This window comes from Lipophrys pholis, assembly GCF_963383615.2.
Source record: "Lipophrys pholis genome assembly, chromosome: 14".
Taxonomy (NCBI): Eukaryota; Metazoa; Chordata; class Actinopteri; order Blenniiformes; family Blenniidae; genus Lipophrys; species Lipophrys pholis.
The window spans coordinates 28,922,708-28,944,067 of NC_137633.1; the positions used below are offsets into that span (position 1 = coordinate 28,922,708).

General features: G+C 52.3%; 1 protein-coding gene across 1 annotated transcript; it reads right to left on the bottom strand.

Annotated features, from left to right (window-relative positions):
• Positions 1 to 826: 826 nt before the first annotated feature.
• On the bottom strand, positions 827 to 1,906 carry LOC308120166 (5-hydroxytryptamine receptor 1B-like; the record flags this gene model as incomplete). The annotated part of the gene is made up of 1 exon (XM_080480609.1): positions 827 to 1,906. The coding sequence occupies one exon, from the start codon at positions 1,904 to 1,906 to the stop codon at positions 827 to 829; it is 1,080 nt and encodes a 359-aa protein (XP_080336735.1).
• Positions 1,907 to 21,360: the final 19,454 nt, after the last annotated feature.

The following is a 21,360-nucleotide window of genomic DNA, read 5'->3' on the forward strand; positions in this document are numbered from 1 at the left end:
CCTGTCACTCTGATCATTCATTGGATTTAAAGTAATCTTCATCTTCATCTTCATCTTCATCACCCACATTATTTGTGCGTGTTTGACTTATCGGCACAGTTGAGACACTTTCAGCAGAAAACTACATTCAGACTCTTGATCATGGAACAATTTATTACACCGAATCTCTGACATGAGCAGCTTCACTGTTAAGATGTTCGTCCACAGTCTGCATTGTCTTTACTGCTGCAGCCATGTTGGGTCAGAACCATGTGACACATTCTGAGAACCTCAGAGTTCATGTCCCGGCAAACGCAGTAAAACAGGCAAATGTTTGTTCAGCAAAATTGAACTTATCATGAGAAAATAGCACGGGCAGTTTCTTTGACTGTGATGAGTTGTTTGTCTCCACATCCCTGACGGCTTCCAAAGAGCAGCAGCATCAACATGTACCGAGACTCCTCAATACATAGAATTCATTTATAAATGATTCCTGACTTTTTAAAAAGAAGCCGACCATATTTTTAACAGAGCCGAATACTAGGAGGGTCGTGGGGTCATTCAGCAGAAGTGGATGGAGAACTTTGCTCATGAAATCCAAGAACAGACCAGAGAGTCTTCGCTCAGCCCACATTAACATGTCCAGTCACTCAAGTGCACATGATCAATTCACTATTTTACAGAATAAAAGAAATGACTGAGTGTGTGTCTGCTCCTCCTCATGAAGCCATTTAACAGTTTCATTTGGCTGGACGTTTTGAACACCTCCAGATGTGCAGTAAGCGTCCATGTCACCCCAGCAGTCAGAGTTCATGTCTTCATTCTGCAGACATGAAACCTTCTTGGCTCAGGACCTGCAGCACCTGAAGCGCAGCAGCTTGTGGAAGGCTTTCTTGAAGTCCTCGTTGGACATTGTGTAAATGATGGGGTTGATGAGGGAATTTAAGTATCCCAACCAGGTGAAAAAGTCAAATAACTCTGGATTGAAACACGTGTCGCATGTCGCCACCACTAAGGTGTAGATGAAGAAGGGCAGCCAGCACACAATGTAAGCGCCCAGGATGATGCCCAGAGTCTTGGTGGCTTTTCTCTCTCTGGCCGCGGACACGCGCTTCTTGTCCAGGAGTGCGTCCGACACCATCACCTTCACCTGGCCGTCGCTGGTGGAGGAGGCGGTGTCGCTGGACGCCACGGACCCCGGGGAGTTGGTGAGCAGGCGTGCCGAGGTCAGCCTCTTACCCACCTTCCTGGGAGACTGTTTCAGGATCCGTTTTCGAGCCTCCACGTATATCCGTCCGTACAGGACAATGAGCAGCAAGGTGGGGATGTAAAAAGCCCCGAAGGTGGAGTAGATGGTGTAGAAGATGTGGTCCGTGTTGACGCTGCAGCTGGTCAGCTCCTCCGCCTTCACCTGCCTCCAGAAGAGCGGCGGCAGCGAGATGGAGATGGCGATGACCCAGGCGGTGAACACCATGCCGGCTGCGCGTCCCGGCGTGCGCTTTTTGGAATACTCCACCGCGTCCGTGATGGCCCAGTACCGATCCAAAGCGATGACGCACAGGTGGAGGATGGACGCCGTGCAGCACGTTATGTCAGAGGAGAGCCAGATGTCGCACACGATCTGCCCCAGCGTCCAGCTGTGGATGACCGTGTACAGGACGCAGACGGGCATCACCAGGATGGACACCAGCAGGTCGGTGACGGCCAGAGAAGCGATCAGGAAGTTGGCAGGAGTCTGCAGCTTGTGAGACTGAGAGATTGTGGCGATAACAAAGGCGTTGGACAAAGTGGTGGCGAGAGTGATAAGGGAGAGGACCGCAGCCAGGCTGAGCTGGACCGCCAGGCTCTCCGCGCCCGCATCCACCCGCAGACTGTCATTGGTGCTGTTCGCTGGAGGAGCCGGCTGCATTTCACCCCACGGCTCCATGGCGTTCACTCATATTTCACTTCACCCTCTCATCTCGTTCCATTCCCATGTTGCAAGCCTCACTGTCCGCTACACCCTGTCCGGGGAAATGGCACCATCACTCCAACAGCCTCTCACGGTTGCTCTCATCCTCCTCTAGTTTATCAGATGACCAACAAATGAAGAATCGATCCTTTCACACTTTTCCCGTCTTTTAGCCATAAAAGAAAAACTTCCGGAGTGATGTTTCGCACAAAACCAGCTGCTGCGTTACTGTTGAACTGTGCGTTACTGTTGAGCTGCTGATCCTGATGCGCCAACATCTGGGAAGTCTTCATAGATGAAGCTGCATGTAGGACAGATGTTCTCCTGAGCTGCTCCTCAGGCCTCCTGCAGCTGAATGCGAGAAAAGACAGTCTGGCGTTTATACACTCTCTCTCTCTCTCTCTCTCTCTCTCTCTCTCTCTCTCTCTCTCTCTCTCTCTCTCTCTCTCTCTCTCTCTCTCTCTCTCTCTCTCTCTCTCTCTCTCTCTCTCTCTCTCTCTCTCCTGTATCTCTCTCTCTCTCTCTCTCTCTCTCTCTCTCTCTCTCTCTCTCTCTCTCTCTCTCTCTCTCTCTCTCTCTCTCTCTCTCTCTCTCTCTCTCTCTCTCTCTCTCTCACTCTGTATCTCTCTAACTGCTGGGTCGTAGTGCCCAGTGTGTGTGTGTGTGTGTGTGTGTGTGTGTGTGTGTGTGTGTGTGTGTGTGTGTGTGTGTGTGTGTGTGTGTGTGTGTGTGTGTGTGTAATCCACCATGCTGGCAGTTGTTGAATGATCTAAACCAGTGGTTCTCAAACTGTTTACACCAAGTACTACCCAGAAAGTACTTGGCTCTCTAAGTACCACCATACTGACCAACACTATACAGTAGTATATAGCCTAGTAAGTTAAATAAACATTGTACTTAAATAAATGAAAAACAAACAAACAAAAAACTGTTCTTAAAGATTCAATAAAACTGCACTGTACTTAAATGTTAAGTAAAGAATGTAAAGTACTTGATTAAAAAAAATCCAAACAGGCTGCCTGAACTTCACACAGACACACACACACACACACACACACACACACACACACACACACACACACACACACACACACACACACACACACACACACACACACACACACACACACACACACACACACACACACACACACACACACACACACACACAGATTAAGAATAAAACTATGATAAAAAAGATGATCAATGGATTCTAGCGAATGTCTCTCCATCATTCTACTATAGATCTGGGATCCCCCCTCCCTTCTCATGTCACATGGCCCCCGCTTCCGTCACGGCAGCGTTACTGCAGCGTTACGGCAGCAGCGTGACGGCAGCGTGACGGCAGCGTGACAGCAGCGTGACGGCAGCAGCGTGACGGCAGCAGCGTGACGGCAGCAGCGTGACGGCAGCAGCATGACGGCAGCAGCGTGACGGCAGCAGCGTGACGGCAGCGTCACGACAGCGTTACGGCAGCAGCGTGACAGCAGCGTGACAGCAGCGTGACGGCAGCGTTACGGCAGCGTTACGGCAGCAGCGTGACAGCAGCGTTACGGCAGCGTTACGGCAGCAGCGTGACAGCAGCGTGACGGCAGCGTGACGGCAGCGTTACGGCAGCGTTACGGCAGCAGCGTGACAGCAGCGTGACGGCAGCGTTACGGCAGCGTTACGGCAGCAGCGTGACAGCAGCGTTACGGAAGCGTTTTGACAGCAGAGTGATGGCAGCAGCGTGATGGCAGCAGCGTGACGGTGGCGTGACGGTGGCGTGACGGTGGCGTGACGGTGGCGTGACAGCAGCGTTACGGCAGCGTTACTGCAGCAGCGTGACGGCGGCGTCACGGCAGCGTTACGGCAGCAGCGTTACGGCAGCAGCGTGACAGCAGCGTGACGGCGGCGTTACGGCAGCGTTACGGCAGCAGCGTGACGGCGGCGTTACGGCAGCGTTACGGCAGCAGCGTGACAGCAGCGTTACGGCAGCGTTATGACAGCAGCGTGACGGCAGCGTGACGGCGGCGTTACGGCAGCGTTATGACAGCAGCGTGACAGCAGCGTCACGGCAGCATTACTGCAGCGTTACGGCAGCAGCGTGACGGCGGCGTTACGGCAGCGTGACGGCGGCATGACGGCGGCGTGACGGCGGCGTTACGGCAGCGTGACGGTGGCGTTACGGCAGCGTTACGGCAGCAGTGTGACGGTGGCGTGACGGTGGCGTTACGGCAGCGTTATGACAGCAGCGTGACAGCAGCGTGACAGCAGCGTGACGGCAGCGTTACGGCAGCGTGACAGCAGCGTGACGGCAGCAGCGTGACGGTGGCATGACAGCAGCGTTACGGCAGCGTTACTGCAGCAGCGTGACGGCGGCGTTACGGCAGCAGCGTGACAGCAGCGTGACAGCAGTGTGACGGCGGCGTTACGGCAGCGTGACGGCAGCAGCGTGACGGTGGCATGACAGCAGCGTTACGGCAGCGTTACTGCAGCAGCGTGACGGCGGCGTTACGGCAGCAGCGTGACAGCAGCGTGACAGCAGTGTGACGGCAGCGTTACGGCAGCGTTTTGACAGCAGCGTGACAGCAGCAGCGTGATGGCAGCAGCGTGACGGTGGCGTGACGGTGGCGTGACAGCAGCGTGACGGCGGCGTTACGGCAGCGTTACAGCAGCAGCATGACAGCAGCGTGACGGCGGCGTTACGGCAGCAGCGTGACAGCAGCGTGACAGCAGCGTGACGGCAGCGTTACGGCAGCAGCGTGACAGCAGCGTTACGGCAGCGTTTTGACAGCAGCGTGACGGCAGCAGCGTGATGGCAGCAGCTTGACAGCAGCGTAACGGTAGCGTTACGGCGGCGTGACGGCAGCAGCGTGACGGTGGCGTGACGGCAGCGTTACGGCAGCGTTACGGCAGCAGCGTGACAGCAGCGTTACGGCAGCAGCGTGACAGCAGCGTGACGGCAGCGTTACGGCAGCAGCGTGACAGCAGCGTGACGGCAGCGTTACGGCAGCGTTACGGCAGCAGCGTGACAGCAGCGTGACGGCAGCGTTACGGCAGCGTTACGGCAGCAGCGTGACAGCAGCGTGACGGCAGCGTGACGGCAGCGTGACGGCAGCAGCGTGACAGCAGCGTGACGGCAGCGTGACGGCAGCGTTACGGCAGCGTGACGGCAGCAGCGTGACAGTGGCGTGACGGCAGCGTTACGGCAGCGTGACGGCAGCAGCGTGACGGCAGCGTGACGGTGGCGTGACGGCAGCGTTACTGCAGCGTTACGGCAGCAGCGTGACAGCAGCGTGACGGCAGCGTTACGGCAGCGTTACGGCAGCAGCGTGACAGCAGCGTGACGGCAGCGTGACGGCAGCGTGACGGCAGCAGCGTGACAGCAGCGTGACGGCAGCGTGACGGCAGCGTTACGGCAGCGTGACGGCAGCAGCGTGACGGCGGCGTTACGGCAGCGTTACGGCAGCAGCGTGACAGCAGCGTGACGGCAGCGTGACGGCAGCAGCGTGACGGCAGCAGCGTGACGGCGGCGTTACGGCAGCGTTACGGCAGCAGCGTGACAGCAGCGTGACAGCAGCGTGACAGCAGCGTGACGGCAGCGTGACAGCGGCGTGACGGCAGCAGCGTGACGGCGGCGTTACGGCAGCGTGACGGCAGCAGCGTGACGGTGGCATGACAGCAGCGTTACGGCAGCGTTACTTCAGCAGCGTGACGGCGGCGTTACGGCAGCAGCGTGACAGCAGCGTGACAGCAGCGTGACGGCAGCGTTACGGCAGCAGCGTGACAGCAGCGTTACGGCAGCGTTTTGACAGCAGCGTGACAGCAGCAGCGTGATGGCAGCAGCGTGACGGTGGCGTGACGGTGGCGTGACAGCAGCGTGACGGCGGCATTACGGCAGCGTTACAGCAGCAGCGTGACAGCAGCGTGACGGCGGCGTTACGGCAGCAGCGTGACAGCAGCGTGACGGCAGCGTTACGGCAGCAGCGTGACAGCAGCGTTACGGCAGCGTTTTGACAGCAGCGTGACGGCAGCAGCGTGATGGCAGCAGCGTGATGGCAGCAGCGTGACGGTGGCGTGACGGTGGCGTGACAGCAGCGTGACGGCGGCGTTACGGCAGCGTTACGGCAGCAGCGTGACAGCAGCGTGACGGCAGCGTTACGGCAGCAGCGTGACAGCAGCGTGACGGCAGCGTTACGGCAGCGTTACGGCAGCAGCGTGACAGCAGCGTTACGGAAGCGTTTTGACAGCAGAGTGATGGCAGCAGCGTGATGGCAGCAGCGTGACGGTGGCGTGACGGTGGCGTGACGGTGGCGTGACAGCAGCGTTACGGCAGCGTTACTGCAGCAGCGTGACGGCGGCGTCACGGCAGCGTTACGGCAGCAGCGTTACGGCAGCAGCGTGACAGCAGCGTTACGGCAGCGTTTTGACAGCAGCGTGATGGCAGCAGCGTGACGGTGGCGTGACGGTGGCGTGACAGCAGCGTGACGGCGGCGTGACGGCGGCATTACGGCAGCGTTACAGCAGCAGCGTGACAGCAGCGTGACGGCGGCGTTACGGCAGCAGCATGACAGCAGCGTGACAGCAGCGTGACGGCAGCGTTACGGCAGCAGCGTGACAGCAGCGTTACGGCAGCGTTTTGACAGCAGCGTGACGGCAGCAGCGTGATGGCAGCAGCGTGACGGTGGCGTGACGGTGGCGTGACAGCAGCGTGACGGCGGCGTTACGGCAGCGTTACGGCAGCAGCGTGACAGCAGCGTGACGGCAGCGTTACGGCAGCAGCGTGACAGCAGCGTGACGGCAGCGTTACGGCAGCGTTACGGCAGCAGCGTGACAGCAGCGTTACGGAAGCGTTTTGACAGCAGAGTGATGGCAGCAGCGTGACGGTGGCGTGACGGTGGCGTGACGGTGGCGTGACAGCAGCGTTACGGCAGCGTTACTGCAGCAGCGTGACGGCGGCGTCACGGCAGCGTTACGGCAGCAGCGTTACTGCAGCAGCGTGACGGCGGCGTTACGGCGGCATCACGGCAGCGTTACGGCAGCGTGATGGCAGCAGCATGACGGCGGCGTGATAGCGGCGTGACGGCAGCGTTACGGCAGCGTGACGGCAGCGTTACGGCAGCAGCGTGACAGCAGCGTGACAGCAGCGTGACAGCAGCGTGACAGCAGCGTGACGGCAGCGTTACGGCAGCGTTATGACAGCAGCGTCACGGCAGCGTTATTGCAACGTTACGGCAGCAGCTTGACAGCAGCGTAACGGTAGCATTACGGCGGCGTGACGGCAGCAGCGTGACGGTGGCGTGACGGCAGCGTTACGGCAGCGTTACGGCAGCGTTACGGCAGCAGCGTGACAGCAGCGTTACGGCAGCAGCGTGACAGCAGCGTGACAGCAGCGTGACGGCAGCGTTACGGCAGCAGCGTGACAGCAGCGTGACGGCAGCGTTACGGCAGCGTTACGGCAGCAGCGTGACGGCAGCGTGACGGCAGCGTTACAGCAGCGTGACGGCAGCAGCGTGACAGTGGCGTGACGGCAGCGTTACGGCAGCGTGACGGCAGCAGCGTGACGGCAGCGTGACGGTGGCGTGACGGCAGCGTTACTGCAGCGTTACGGCAGCAGCGTGACAGCAGCGTGACGGCAGCGTTACGGCAGCGTTACGGCAGCAGCGTGACAGCAGCGTGACGGCAGCGTGACGGCAGCGTGACGGCAGCAGCGTGACGGCGGCGTTACGGCAGCGTTACGGCAGCAGCGTGACGGCAGCGTGACGGTGGCGTGACGGCAGCGTTACTGCAGCGTTACGGCAGCAGCGTGACAGCAGCGTGACGGCAGCGTGACGGCAGCGTTACGGCAGCGTGACGGCAGCAGCGTGACAGCAGCGTGACGGCAGCGTGACGGCAGCAGCGTGACGGCGGCGTTACGGCAGCGTTATGGCAGCAGCGTGACAGCAGCGTGACGGCAGCGTGATGGCAGCAGCGTGACGGCAGCAGCGTGACGGCGGCGTTACGGCAGCGTTACGGCAGCAGCGTGACAGCAGCGTGACAGCAGCGTGACGGCAGCGTGACAGCGGTGTGACGGCAGCAGCGTGACAGCGGCGTTACGGCAGCGTGACGGCAGCAGCGTGACGGTGGCATGACAGCAGCGTTACGGCAGCGTTACTGCAGCAGCGTGACGGCGGCGTCACGGCAGCGTTACGGCAGCAGCGTTACGGCAGCAGCGTTACTGCAGCAGCGTGACGGCGGCGTTACGGCAGCGTTACGGCAGCAGCGTGACAGCAGCGTGACGGCGGCGTTACGAATCCTGTGTTTTCAGCTGCAGTACACACTAAGTTAGGGTATAAACGCTCTACCGTGAGTTGCCGTGACGTGAACCCAGAAATGAGGTCCCTTTGTCGGGGTCAGTCCACAGAAAGCACCGCTGAATAACTGTTTTCACATAAAAACTTTATTTTTTATAAGAACTCGATTGTATATGTCGTTATTCATGGTACAGGGGAGGAACTCTTGGAAATTCATGTTCTGAAACGTTGTCCGGAGCTGTATAGGCGGAGATGCCCCCCTGTGCCCACCATCAGCCGACTGGCACAGCCTGGGACCCCGCTACTGATTAGTTCAGGCGCCGGGACCAAATATTCAAGAAAAATCCTTTCTATAGTGAAATATGAAGGTAAAAGCAACAGCAGTGAAAACAGTCAAAAGGAGCTTTAGGGCCCAAAGGGTTAAAAACCTCCACCTCTTGCCATCAATTCCTGCCTGCTACCATGAATAACTGTTGATGTCAGCGCTTTTATATTTATTTCAGTGATCCTTTGGCGTACCACTAGAGGGAGCCCCAAGTACCACTAGTGGTTCGCGTACTACACTTTGAGAAAGACTGATCTAAGCTATCAAACACGCTACTGAAGTTTCTCACCTCCATCACTGATGTTCCCTCGTCATTTAAAGGTTGAACCCAGTTTCTTGGGGATTGTAGTTCCACTGTTGAACATGTAAGACTGGTTATTTCAATGTTAACATTATCAAAATGGTTGAAATAAAGAATTTTCTTTTGAAACAAATTCCAATGTTAAAAGGCCTGTTGTGATGATTGCTTGTTGGTCTCATTGCTGATGAGGAAACCAGGAGTGTCTCTCTCCGTGTGGCAGCTCCATGCTTCACCAATCCTAAAACTGGGGGGGAGGACTGGTGTGGTCAGAACAATCTCCTGATCATTGCCAGTAAGACAAAGGAGATGATGATAGACTTATGCAGGAAGGCACCAACACACTCCGATGAACATCCAGGACTTGGACAAAAAAGACAGTGGACTCCTACAAATACCTGTGTGTTCAACTGAACAATAAACTCACCTGGGCCACCAACACAGACGCCCGGTATAAGAAAGGTCAGAGACCTCTACCTGCTGGGGAGGCGGAGGTCCTTCAGAGTCTGCAGGACTCTGTTTATGACATTATATGACACTGTGGTAGCAGTCCATCTCCAATGCAGTGGTCTGCTGCTCCAGTCAGGGACCAGGTCAGACTGAACAGACTGGTTAGGAGGTAAGTTCTGTCCTGGAGACCCGCTGCAGACCATCCAGGAGGTGGCTGAGAGCTGGAATCCATCATGGACGCCCCTCATCTCCTCCATGACTCTGTGGGAGCATTAACCAGTAGGTGCATTAACCAGCTCCACTGTGGGAGCATTAACCAGTAGGAGCATTAACCAGCTCCACTGTAGGAGCATTAACCAGTAGGAGCATTAACAAGTAGGAGCATTAACCAGTAGGTGCATTAACCAGCTCCACTGTAGGAGCATTAACCAGTAGGAGCATTAACCAGTAGGAGCATTAACTGGTAGGAGCATTAACTAGTTCCACTATAGGATCATTAGCCAGCATGAGCATTAACAAGTAGGAGCATTAACCAGTAGGTGCATTAACCAGCTCCACTGTGGGAGCATTAACCAGCTCCACTGTGGGAGCATTAACCAGCTCCACTGTAGGAGCATTAACCAGCTCCACTGTAGGAGCATTAACCAGTAGGAGCATTAACCAGCTCCACTGTGGAAGCATTAACCAGCTCCACTGTAGGAGCATTAACCAGTAGGAGCATTAGCCAGTAGGAGCCTTAACCAGTAGGAGCATTAACCAGCTCCACTGTAGGAGCATTAACCAGTAGGAGCATTAACCAGTAGGTGCATTAGCCAGCTCCACTGTGGGAGCATTAACCAGTAGGAGCATTAACTAGTTCCACTATAGGAGCATTAACCAGTAGGAGCATTAACCAGCTCCACTGTGGGAGCATTAACCAGTAGGAGCATTAACTAGTAGGAGCATTAACCAGTAGGAGCATTAGCCAGCTCCACTGTGGGAGCATTAACAAGTAGGAGCATTAACCAGTAGGTGCATTAACCAGCTCCACTGTGGGAGCATTAACCAGTAGGAGCATTAACCAGCTCCACTGTAGGAGCATTAACCAGTAGGAGCATTAACCAGTAGGAGCATTAACTGGTAGGAGCATTAACTAGTTCCACTATAGGATCATTAGCCAGTATGAGCATTAACAAGTAGGAGCATTAACCAGTAGGAGCATTAGCCAGCTCCACTGTGGGAGCATTAACAAGTAGGAGCATTAACCAGTAGGTGCATTAACCAGCTCCACTGTGGGAGCATTAACCAGTAGGAGCATTAACCAGCTCCACTGTAGGAGCATTAACCAGTAGGAGCATTAACCAGTAGGAGCATTAACTGGTAGGAGCATTAACTAGTTCCACTATAGGATCATTAGCCAGTATGAGCATTAACAAGTAGGAGCATTAACCAGTAGGTGCATTAACCAGCTCCACTGTGGGAGCATTAACAAGTAGGAGCATTAACCAGTAGGAGCATTAACCAGCTCCACTGTAGGAGCATTAACCAGTAGGAGCATTAACTTGTAGGAGCATTAACTAGTTCCACTATATGATCATTAGCCAGTATGAGCATTAACAAGTAGGAGCATTAACCAGTAGGATCATTAGCCAGTATGAGCATTAACAAGTAGGAGCATTAACCAGTAGGATCATTAGCCAGTATGAGCATTAACAAGTAGGAGCATTAACCAGTAGGATCATTAGCCAGTATGAGCATTAACAAGTAGGAGCTTTAACCAGTAGGATCATTAGCCAGTAGGAGCATTAACCAGTAGGAGCATTAACCAGTATCACACTAAGCAGCAGGAGTAATTAATTACATTTATTTAAAAAGTGCTTTTGACAGATAAAAATCAAAGTGCTGTACATAAAGTGGGTGCAGTAAACAAATTTCATAAAATACAGTAAAAGTGAGAAAAGTATTTAGCTTTCTTGAATAAAAACGTCTTGTGGAACCGAGTGTGCGGAGGGACAGGGGAGAGTGGTTCCATAGCCCGGGGGCTACAGCCTCAGCTTTAACAGAAATGCTTTTTCATTTTCAGATCAAACTGCATTTTTTGAATAAATCTAAATGGAATAATCAATCATCCAAACTGCATTTTAATTTTCTTTGACAATGCTGCTTTTTCTGTGACTTAATCAAAATGAAAAAGAAAATTTGGATTAAGATTTAATTTTCAAAAGACACTCCAGCAAATAGTGACCAAAATTCATTTTGAATTGTCAAATTTGAAAATCAAAATGCATTGGCCAAAAATGCTTTTTCATTTCAAGGTTCTGGCTGCATCGTTTCACTCATAATTAAAAGTATTAATGCATCATCCAAACTGCATTTTCATTTTCTTATTCAGGATGAACATTTTATGGTAGAACTCTACCCATCTCTCGCTTGCTCAAATCTCTCCACGCCCGTGCTCAAGTTCTACTGTGTGCTCGCTCAAATTGTGCGAAACCCAAATGTGATGGACATAGTTGTCTACCAATCAGAGAACTCGGGGCGGGCGTTGAACTCTGATTGGTGGCATCGGATCCCAGAAGTGTGTCATAACAATAAATTTGTCCGAATTGTCCCTCTTAACTCCTTACCTATCCACTTCTCCTTCAACCCGGAAGTCTTTTCTGTGGCGGCCATGATGAGGACTGTCTGAATTCTCAATAAGCAAAGGAAAGGAGGCTCGTTGCTTCCTTTAGAACCTCCTTTAGCCTAGGAACCACTGATGCTTCCTTTAGAACCTCCTTTAGCCTAGGAACCACTGATGCTTCCTTTAGAACCTCCTTTAGCCTAGGAACCACTGATGCTTCCTTTAGAACCTCCTTTAGCCTAGGAACCACTGATGCTTCCTTTAGAACCTCCTTTAGCCTAGGAACCACTGACGCTTCCTTTAGAACCTCCTTTAGCCTAGCAACCACTGATGCTTCCTTTAGAACCTCCTTTAGCCTAGGAACCACTGACGCTTCCTTTAGAACCTCCTTTAGCCTAGCAACCACTGATGCTTCCTTTAGAACCTCCTTTAGCCTAGGAACCACTGACGCTTCCTTTAGAACCTCCTTTAGCCTAGCAACCACTGATGCTTCCTTTAGAACCTCCTTTAGCCTAGGAACCACTGACGCTTCCTTTAGAACCTCCTTTAGCCTAGCAACCACTGATGCTTCCTTTAGAACCTCCTTTAGCCTAGGAACCACTGATGCTTCCTTTGGCAAAGGAGACCAGGTCATGCTGCCCCATAATTCCTTGCGGCGACATTTTAGAGAAACTCACAATGTCGGAAAAAGGGAGCAGATCATGTAAGTTACCAAAGTAATAATCTGCCTTGAACAACTTTAAATCATATAAAACCGCGCTCAAACACTGAGCCTGACAATGAGGGCTCCAATCGAGCACCCTGCCGGCCTGCCAGTCTAATTGAGGGTTGTGGAGGAGGAGCCAGGGGTAACCAAGAACAATAGGATTAATTGGGGAGCTGAGGACTTTGAATTTGAGGGTCTCATTATGATTTCCGGACACAGATAACACCAATGGAGCAGAAGTATGGGTCACCTGGGCGAATGGCTGGCCACTAAGGTTGGTAGCTACCAAGGCCTTTTCCAGTGGGAACAAAGTTATGTTGGCTTGACGAGCAAACTCATAGTCCAGGAAGTTGTCCTCCGCTCCGCTATCTATGAATACTGTCAAATTAAGGGCTGCTGGGCTAATTTGTAGTCTTGCAGGGAGCAACAAACGTTTTATCTGGGCAGGGTCCAAGTTATGACTCATCCAGACCCCCACACGGCCGGACGAGTCTAGTCTTTACGTGGCTGGACAGTTGGAGATGAGGTGGCCTGGCTTACCACAGTAGAGGCAGTCACCTTTCTTTAAGCGTCTGTTCCACTCGGCTGGGGTGAGGCGGGAGCGACCAAGTTGCATTGGCTCCTCTGAATCTCCGGCGGCTCGGGCGTCCTCACTGTGAGGGGCGGGGCTGGTAGATAAACAAAAATCCAAAGGCACAAAAACCCGTATTGATTAGCCTTGACTAAATGCTAGTAGCAACCACTAGCAAGCTCAGGGATCCCCACGAGAAAGAACTCTGAAGAGAGATGGACCAAACCATTACCATCGCAGGAGTACGGACTGGCGACGGACCAAACCATTACCATCGCAGGAGTACGGACTGGCGACGGACCAAACCATTACCATCGCAGGAGTACGGACTGGCGACGGACCAAACCATTACCATCGCAGGAGTACGGACTGGCGACGGACCAAACCATTACCATCGCAGGAGTACGGACTGGCGACGGACCAAACCATTACCATCGCAGGAGTACGGACTGGCGACGGACCAAACCATTGCCATCGCAGGAGTACGGACTGGCGAAGGACCAAACCATTGCCATCGCAGGAGTACGGACTGGCGACGGACCAAACCATTACCATCGTAGGAGTACGGACCAAACCATTACCATCGCAGGAGTACGGACTGGCGACGGACCAAACCATTACCATCGTAGAAGTACGGACTGGCGATGGACCAAACCATTACCATCGCAGGAGTACGGACTGGCGATGGACCAAACCATTACCATCGCAGGAGTACGGACTGGCGACGGACCAAACCATTACCATCGCAGGAGTACGGACTGGCGACGGACCAAACCATTACCATCGCAGGAGTACGGACTGGCGACGACCATCTGGCAGCTCCGGGCTTTTAGGGGCGGAGCCTCTGATGAGCCACAGGTGAGACGAGTTGTCCTCTCGCACGGCTGCGCCAGCCTTGTTATCCAAATGCGAGAGGGAGGAGGGAACACTAAACACAGAACAGGAAGACCACCCCCACCAAAACAAACACAACACAAAACATAAAACTGCCAGGACCGGACCCACCGAACCCACCAGACCCACCCACCGGACCCACCGGACCCACCGGACCCACCAGACCCACCGGACCCACCGGAACCACCGGAACCACCGGACCCACCGGACCCACCGGACCCACCGGAACCACCGGACCCACCGGACCCACCGGACCCACCGGAACCACCGGACCCACCGGACCCTGACACTTAAATACTCCCCTCAAAACCTGTGCCAGAATGGGGATGGCCGCAGACAGCACAGAGTGGATATACCCTCCGGATTGTTTGACCAGAGCGTGACGTTTCCGTTTCAGATCCAGTAGTCTGATAACGGTTTAGTTTTTTTTCAATGTTTTGAACTGGCAGGGCGATAATGGAATGTTACCCTTCAAAAGATTTACAGTCACTTCACTCGGCGCTTGGATAAAATCAGGGGAGCAGTGACGGAGAATATCTTTCTGTTTAGGACCCGTAGCGTGATACAGGGCTCTCAGAAGGGGGGCGTTCCTCTTCAAACAATGACGAGTCACTTTACTTTGGGCAGATAGACGATGGGTCATTCATCTGAGTGTATCCCTGACCTCAGTCTGTAGCGATCTGGGCACCCGGGTGTAAAATCTCCGATTAAAAACCCGTGCGGCTCCTTGACCGCATCTTCATAGCTTTCTTAGAAAAAAGCAGTTTGTGAGGGGAACATCTGCCGAGTCAGTATTTTCACCTGCAGTTTGTCACATGGATTTTTGAACAACACAAGATAGTTGCTATTGAGGCTGATGGTCCGGCTGTATTTGTACTGATGAAATACATTTTGAGAGAGCATCATGACCAATGTTCCCTCTAAGCTGCGCGCTTGAGCAATCGCGCACTGCTCGCACATTCTCAGCGCACAAGAAAATCTATGCAGCGCATAAAATAAAATTCAACATAAACGTATTAATTAACATCTAATATTAGTCCTAATCTTATCTAATCAATTAAACCAATAATAATAATAATAATAATTTTGTTTTCTGTACTATTTTGCAACGTAACTCAGTGAGTGACAGGTGTCCAGCCAATGATACGATTCGGTTCACTTACGCTACGCAGCCAATCATAGCATTGACACTATTGCCCTGCCCATTCGCGCCGTGCAGGTTAGCTAGCTAACAACAGTGCGGCGGAGTTACGAGACGCAAATGCTAACCCCTTATCATGGCGAAACGAACGGGCAGCGACACATCCACTCACCAAGCCATTGTAAAAAGGAAATGCGGTTCTTTTAAGATGGAATGGCTGTTGGAGTATGTTCAAATAGAAGAACAAACGGTGAAACTGGGTGAGATTGTTTCTTTTTCGAGTGAGAAGGGTCTACTCTGCAAAACATGCCGCGAAGCTAAAGTAGCAAATGAGTTTTCCGAGGGAAAATGTGGACTGAATGGAAGTTGGACTACCTCAAGCGTCACATTCAGCAGAAAAGTCATTTGAAAGCTGTTGGAATTGTACGAAGACTCAAGATGGGACAGGGGATTGGTACATTATTGCAGGAAAACGCAAAAGACAGAGAGAAAAGGAACGAGCTGTCACACAAAACAAAATCTGACCCCAAGCAAGTTTTTTATTTTTTTTTTTCTCTTTTTTTTTCTGCCCTTGTCCTGTTCGGCAGCTTGGGCCAACAATATGATGTGATTGAGAGCCTTCGGAGTCAGAACAGTTTTTGGTCTTGCAACAGGGAGAGACCTGGAGTCTCCTCCTGTTGCCTTCTCCGTCAGAAGATGGCATGGCTGCCGTACACGACCAGGGGGGAACGCTCAAAGAGAGAGAGAAGAGAAAAGAGAGAAAAAGGTTGAGGGAGGAGGGAGGAGGGGGTAGGGGGGAGGGGGATAACATACAATATCCTTGTTGTGCTACATATATTATTTGCAGTTATCACACTGATCCAAATATTTTCCAACCGTTTTTGGATTAAACCAGCCTGAGCAGCTCTATCTAGACAGTAAGATGATTTCTTAGATTAACCAGCCTGAGCAGCTCTATCTAGACAGTAACGTGAAGCAGGAACATGAATTAACAAAAGAGGAACATGATTTTTAAAGTTTGAGCAAATGATGACAGAGAACAAGCAACTTCAGAAGCACCTTTCGTGAGGAGTGGAAGTGTGTGTGTGTGTGTGTGTGTGTGTGTGTGTGTGTGTGTGTGTGTGTGTGTGGTTTGTCCACTGGGTGGGACCGGAACTGCTGTGGGGGGACCCGTGGCGAGACCCCGGTGTCCGAGGCCATCGGGCCCGGACACCGCCACCCCGGCAGACGGAAGCCCCCCAGGCCCGGGGAGACCCCAGCGAACCACCCCAGAGAGCCACGCCCCCGCCCAAAAAGCACCCGACGGAGAATGCAGAGAGGAATCCCCCCCAGGCAAGAGGAGCCCACAAGAGAAGGATAAAGGGCACAGGGCCCCAGGCCCCGACCCAAGCCGCCAAGCCGAGAAAAGGCCGGAGCAGGGCCCCCGGGCCGAGCGGGTCGAGAGCCCCCCCAACCCCGGCGGCGAGTCCCGCCGCACCCCCGGGAACAGGCCCACCCACCGCCCCCCCCCAACCCGGCAAGGCAGAGACGGCCCCAGCCGCCGCGCCCCGGACCAGCCCCGCCCCCAGACCCAGGAAAGCGAAGGCCGGCGCAGGCCCCGGTCGGAGGACAGTCAACTCTACACCCCCAGGAGCCTCATATCCCACCCGCCCCATGATCCTCCCCCCCGGTTTTAATTTAAATACCCAACCCCTGACCCACCCCCCACAGACACCCACCCCTGACGCAGATGCAGACGCAGACGCAGACGCAGACGCAGACGGGCACACACACACACACACACACACACACACACACACACACACACACACACACACACACACACACACACACACACACACACTCGGGACGGTGGGGGAGTGATGACTCTCGCCCCCCCAGGCCGCCGGCCGGGCCCCCACCCGGCCACCGCGGTGTCCCAACCTCCACTAATCCAACAGCAAGTGGAGAAGGAGCACCGCGCCCCAGCCCCCCCACGAGCGCCACGCCCGAGGGAGCGCGCCCCCCGCATTCCAGCCGCACTCACCCCGGGCCGGGGCGGGACCCCAGCGGGAGGTGCTGGGGGGAGCCACGTCTCCCGCCCTTCCCCCGCCCTATATGTGTGTTGGATGTATGTAAGGGTGTGTCTTTGTGTTTTGAAGAGGTGGATGCGATGTGTGTGTCTATGGTGCGGTTTAAAATTGGGGGGTAGCGGGGCCCGGCGTTCTACCGCTGACAAGCGGCAGAACCCCGAAAGCGGCTTACCCCCTCAAGACCCTGCGTGACTAAGTCCCCAAGCAAGTTAAAGTTCTCATTGACAACATTTTACTAGCCATCAAAATGAATGCATCAATGCTGTCAGTTCAACAAATCCACGATCACATGGCAAAGTATGTGAGTATACCAGAAAGCTGGCGAAGCAAAAACTATGCCTTTGAATTTGTGAACTCAATCAATGAGATAGTGCAGAATGAGACTATGTGCAGTGTTAAAAATGCACCCTGGCATACCCTGATAGTAGATGAGAGCACAGACATATCAGTACACAAAATGCTAGTCCTACATATTAAATACAGGAAGGAAAATGATATTAACTATAAAACTGTGTTTGGTGGCATCATCAAGCTGACAGCATGCACTGCTCGGGATATTGTGCAGGCAATAACTCAGTTTTACTCCAAACATGGACTGGACCTGCAGAGAATGGTGATGCTCAATGTAATGCTAGGAAAACACAACGGAGTCGCGGCTTTGTTAAAGCGCCAAATACCACACCTAACCGAACAACATTGTGTGGCCCATAGAGAGGACTTGGGCATTGATGATACCTGGAAAAATGTACCTATGATGCGAGATGTGGAAACTCTTCTTAGAACTGTGTATTCCACTTTCTCTCGGTCCACTGTGAAGAGGGGCAAAATGGAGGACCTAGCAAAGATTCTTGATGAAGATACACTGTCATTCAGGCCTCTGAACGAAGTGCGATGGCTGTCGCGGCACCAAGCTGTCAATGCTGTTCTGAGGAACTACACTGTGCTTGAAGAATACTGCAAGAGAGAATCCAGTGATAATGGAGATCCAGTGGCAAAGTACTGCTACAAAAAGCTGAGTGATTCAAAGTTCAAGGTTACTGTCACTGCTCTGGGAGATGTTTTGGGTGAGCTAGCACAACTCTGCCTCACTTTGCAAAGACGCAACCTGACTGTGATGGAAGGACATTGCTTTGCCAGAGCAAAGATTGAGAAGTTGCGTTCCCAATACTTGAAGCGGAAGGATGTACAGTGGAGTGACCGTGTCAAAGAGGCAATGGGGACCTCATCAGCTGATGGCAGAAATACTGGTGAGATTACTCTTTTCATTAGTAAGCTCTGTGATCACATGGATGCTCGTTTTCCAGAGGATGAATTAAAGGAGTGGTCTGCATTTGACATTGAAGCACTGAGCTCAGACATCAGTTTTGACTATGGATCAGCAGACATTGCCACACTGGCAAAGAAGTATGAGGCCATTCTCCACCACCCACAGTCTATGGAGGCCATTAACAGTCAATATGCTGAATTCAAGTACATAATGAAGCAAAAACTTAAACAGGGGTCAATCAGCACATTCTCAGATATGGTTGCTGCAGCACTTAGATGTGAGGAGCTAAAGGAAATCTCACAGCTTGTGGATATTTGTGCTACATTTCAAGCTTCCAGTGCAGATTGTGAAAGAGGATTCAGTTTAATGAATCATATCAAAACAGCATTCAGAAATCGTCTTGAAGTGGCACATTTGGACCAGCTGATGCGCATAAAGTCAAAGCAAGAAGCAGACGAAGCCATCAACCTGGACAAAGTGTACAACCATTGGAGAAGTGAGAAGGACAGACGTGAAAAATAAGGTAGAATTTAAGTCAGATTTGTGCATATTCTAGTGACATTTATTAAGATTTTTTACTTATGGATATTAATCATTAAATTATGTTACTACTAGATAATTTATGGGCAGTAGAAATGATAATAAAAAACTGAGTAATTACATATTTTACAGAGTTACAGGAATTTACACTGTATCACAAGCTACAGCACACGTCATTGTGCAAAATGTGAATGTTTTAATGTGAACAAAACAGGACCTCACACAGGCCACAACAGGACCTCACACAGGCCACAACAGGACCTCACACAGGCCACAACAGGACCTCACACAGGCCACAACAGGACCTCACACAGGCCACAACAGGACCTCACACAGGCCACAACAGGACCTCACACAGGCCACAACAGGACCTCACACAGGCCACAACAGGACCTCACACAGGCCACAACAGGACCTCACACAGGCCAAAGCAGGACTCTTCCCATGGCCAAGCAGGACTCTCACATAAAACATACTACACATCTCATGAACAACAAGATTTTTGTCTTTTTCCTTTAAAGTTTGTCAAATCACTTATATTAAAAGTAAACTAGTGAAAATTGCTGCTGTAATTTGATTCTTTTAATAAGCCATGTAACTTGCTATGATCCAAGGTTTTGAACAGGTGTGATACTGGTGTGTGGCCACAGCGTGCACATCTGATGTTGCTCACAGTGGTCCTCAGTGTGCTCAGGGAGCTTGTGTGTATGCCCAGACACATGAAAACTTAGAGGGAACATTGATCATGACGCTCATATTTCTACGATGCCTGTACTGCGTGAAAAGTTTACCCACTTCTGATGGTCGGAAGCCTGAAACATCACGTCGTCTAAGATGATGAGGTTTTTTCTGCTCGGTGGGAAACAGGTCTTCGTCCTGAAGAGAATCAGGCAGTCCTCTGATACATTTTATATCTTTATTCATGGTCTGCAGCTCGGTGTACATAGTTTGAAATGACGTATATATCCAAACATTGTTGTCGGGCTTGACATTCATGACGTGTTCAGAGTTTTGCAGTATATTTTTTACAAAATAAATTTTCCCAGAACCGCTCGGGCTGACGATCAAACACGAGAATGGGACGTGGAATCTCGGATCAAAATCAATCGCCTCTACATCGTTGGGTTGTGACATTTATTTTTTTTCCTAAGGGGGGGGGGGGTTACATTTATTTACACAAAATCAGTAGCCAAACGGCAGCGTTTTTCCCGCCGGAAAGAGACGTCTTTTGTCGTACACCACTCTGAGTTTCTTTTGAAATGTGGCATTTTTCAGGAGAAAGCGTTTTTTATCACGCACAATGTTGTGCGCCATCTTGTGCCTCACCATCTCTCTCCAAGTAGCCTTTTACCAGCTCATTGAAACTGAAACCAAATGGTATTTCAACTCATCGGTCAACTGACCCAAGTATTCTCCCAGCGGTAGTGGGGTGTCACCCCGTTTGAGGGCACAAATCAGACTATTGGTATCGGTGTGCAAGACTCGCTCTTGCAGCTGCTCCAGATAATCCTACATCATCAGACAAGCGTGCACGGTCATGAAGGCGGCTATAAAGACGTTGGTCGATTTCCCCGGAGGGACGACGCATTTGTCCCGTGAGTCCACTTAACCACGGCCGTTTTGTCATTCACGAAGCCGAAATATTTGATGACGCGCTCGCCGGAAAACAACATTCTGAAAAATTAATCGGATTCGCTGACGATTGTAGTTTGTGTGAGATTGGTTCTTAGACACATTTTGGAAAGCACTCTTTTGGCGGGGTTCACCTGGATTTTCCCGACTCCGGGGGGAAACCCCGAGGCTTCCTGTTTACTCTTCAGGAATGTGCGCATGTCGTCCACGAAAATCAAACTGCTGCATTTCTCAAAGTGCCACACCTCAAAGATTTTGGCCAGTCTGTAGCCCCTCTGTAGAGCTTTGTTCAGCTCTAGAATGATCCATCAGTGCTCTGGCTTCATCATCATGCGAGCAGGGCCTGCCGATTGTTTTCGGTGCATGTGCGGCAGAGGGTAAACACTAATTTACTGGTGACAGTTCTATGAGGTAAAACCGGGAAATACAGGCTCTGACGGGTTATCATCGTGGCTTTTGTGAAGCCAAAGTACCTTTGAGGATCGTCAAAATCTCTGTAGATGATGGTGGGGTACCCCACGGGGTAGGGCCAAGTGCTGTTGACAGATGGGTAAAGAGAGGTGACGTCCACGTGATATACGGTCTCGTTGGAACCCGCTGTGTACCTCAATCTGAACGCGTTGAAAGGAGCCTGACAACGGGTCGAGGGGTTGAAAA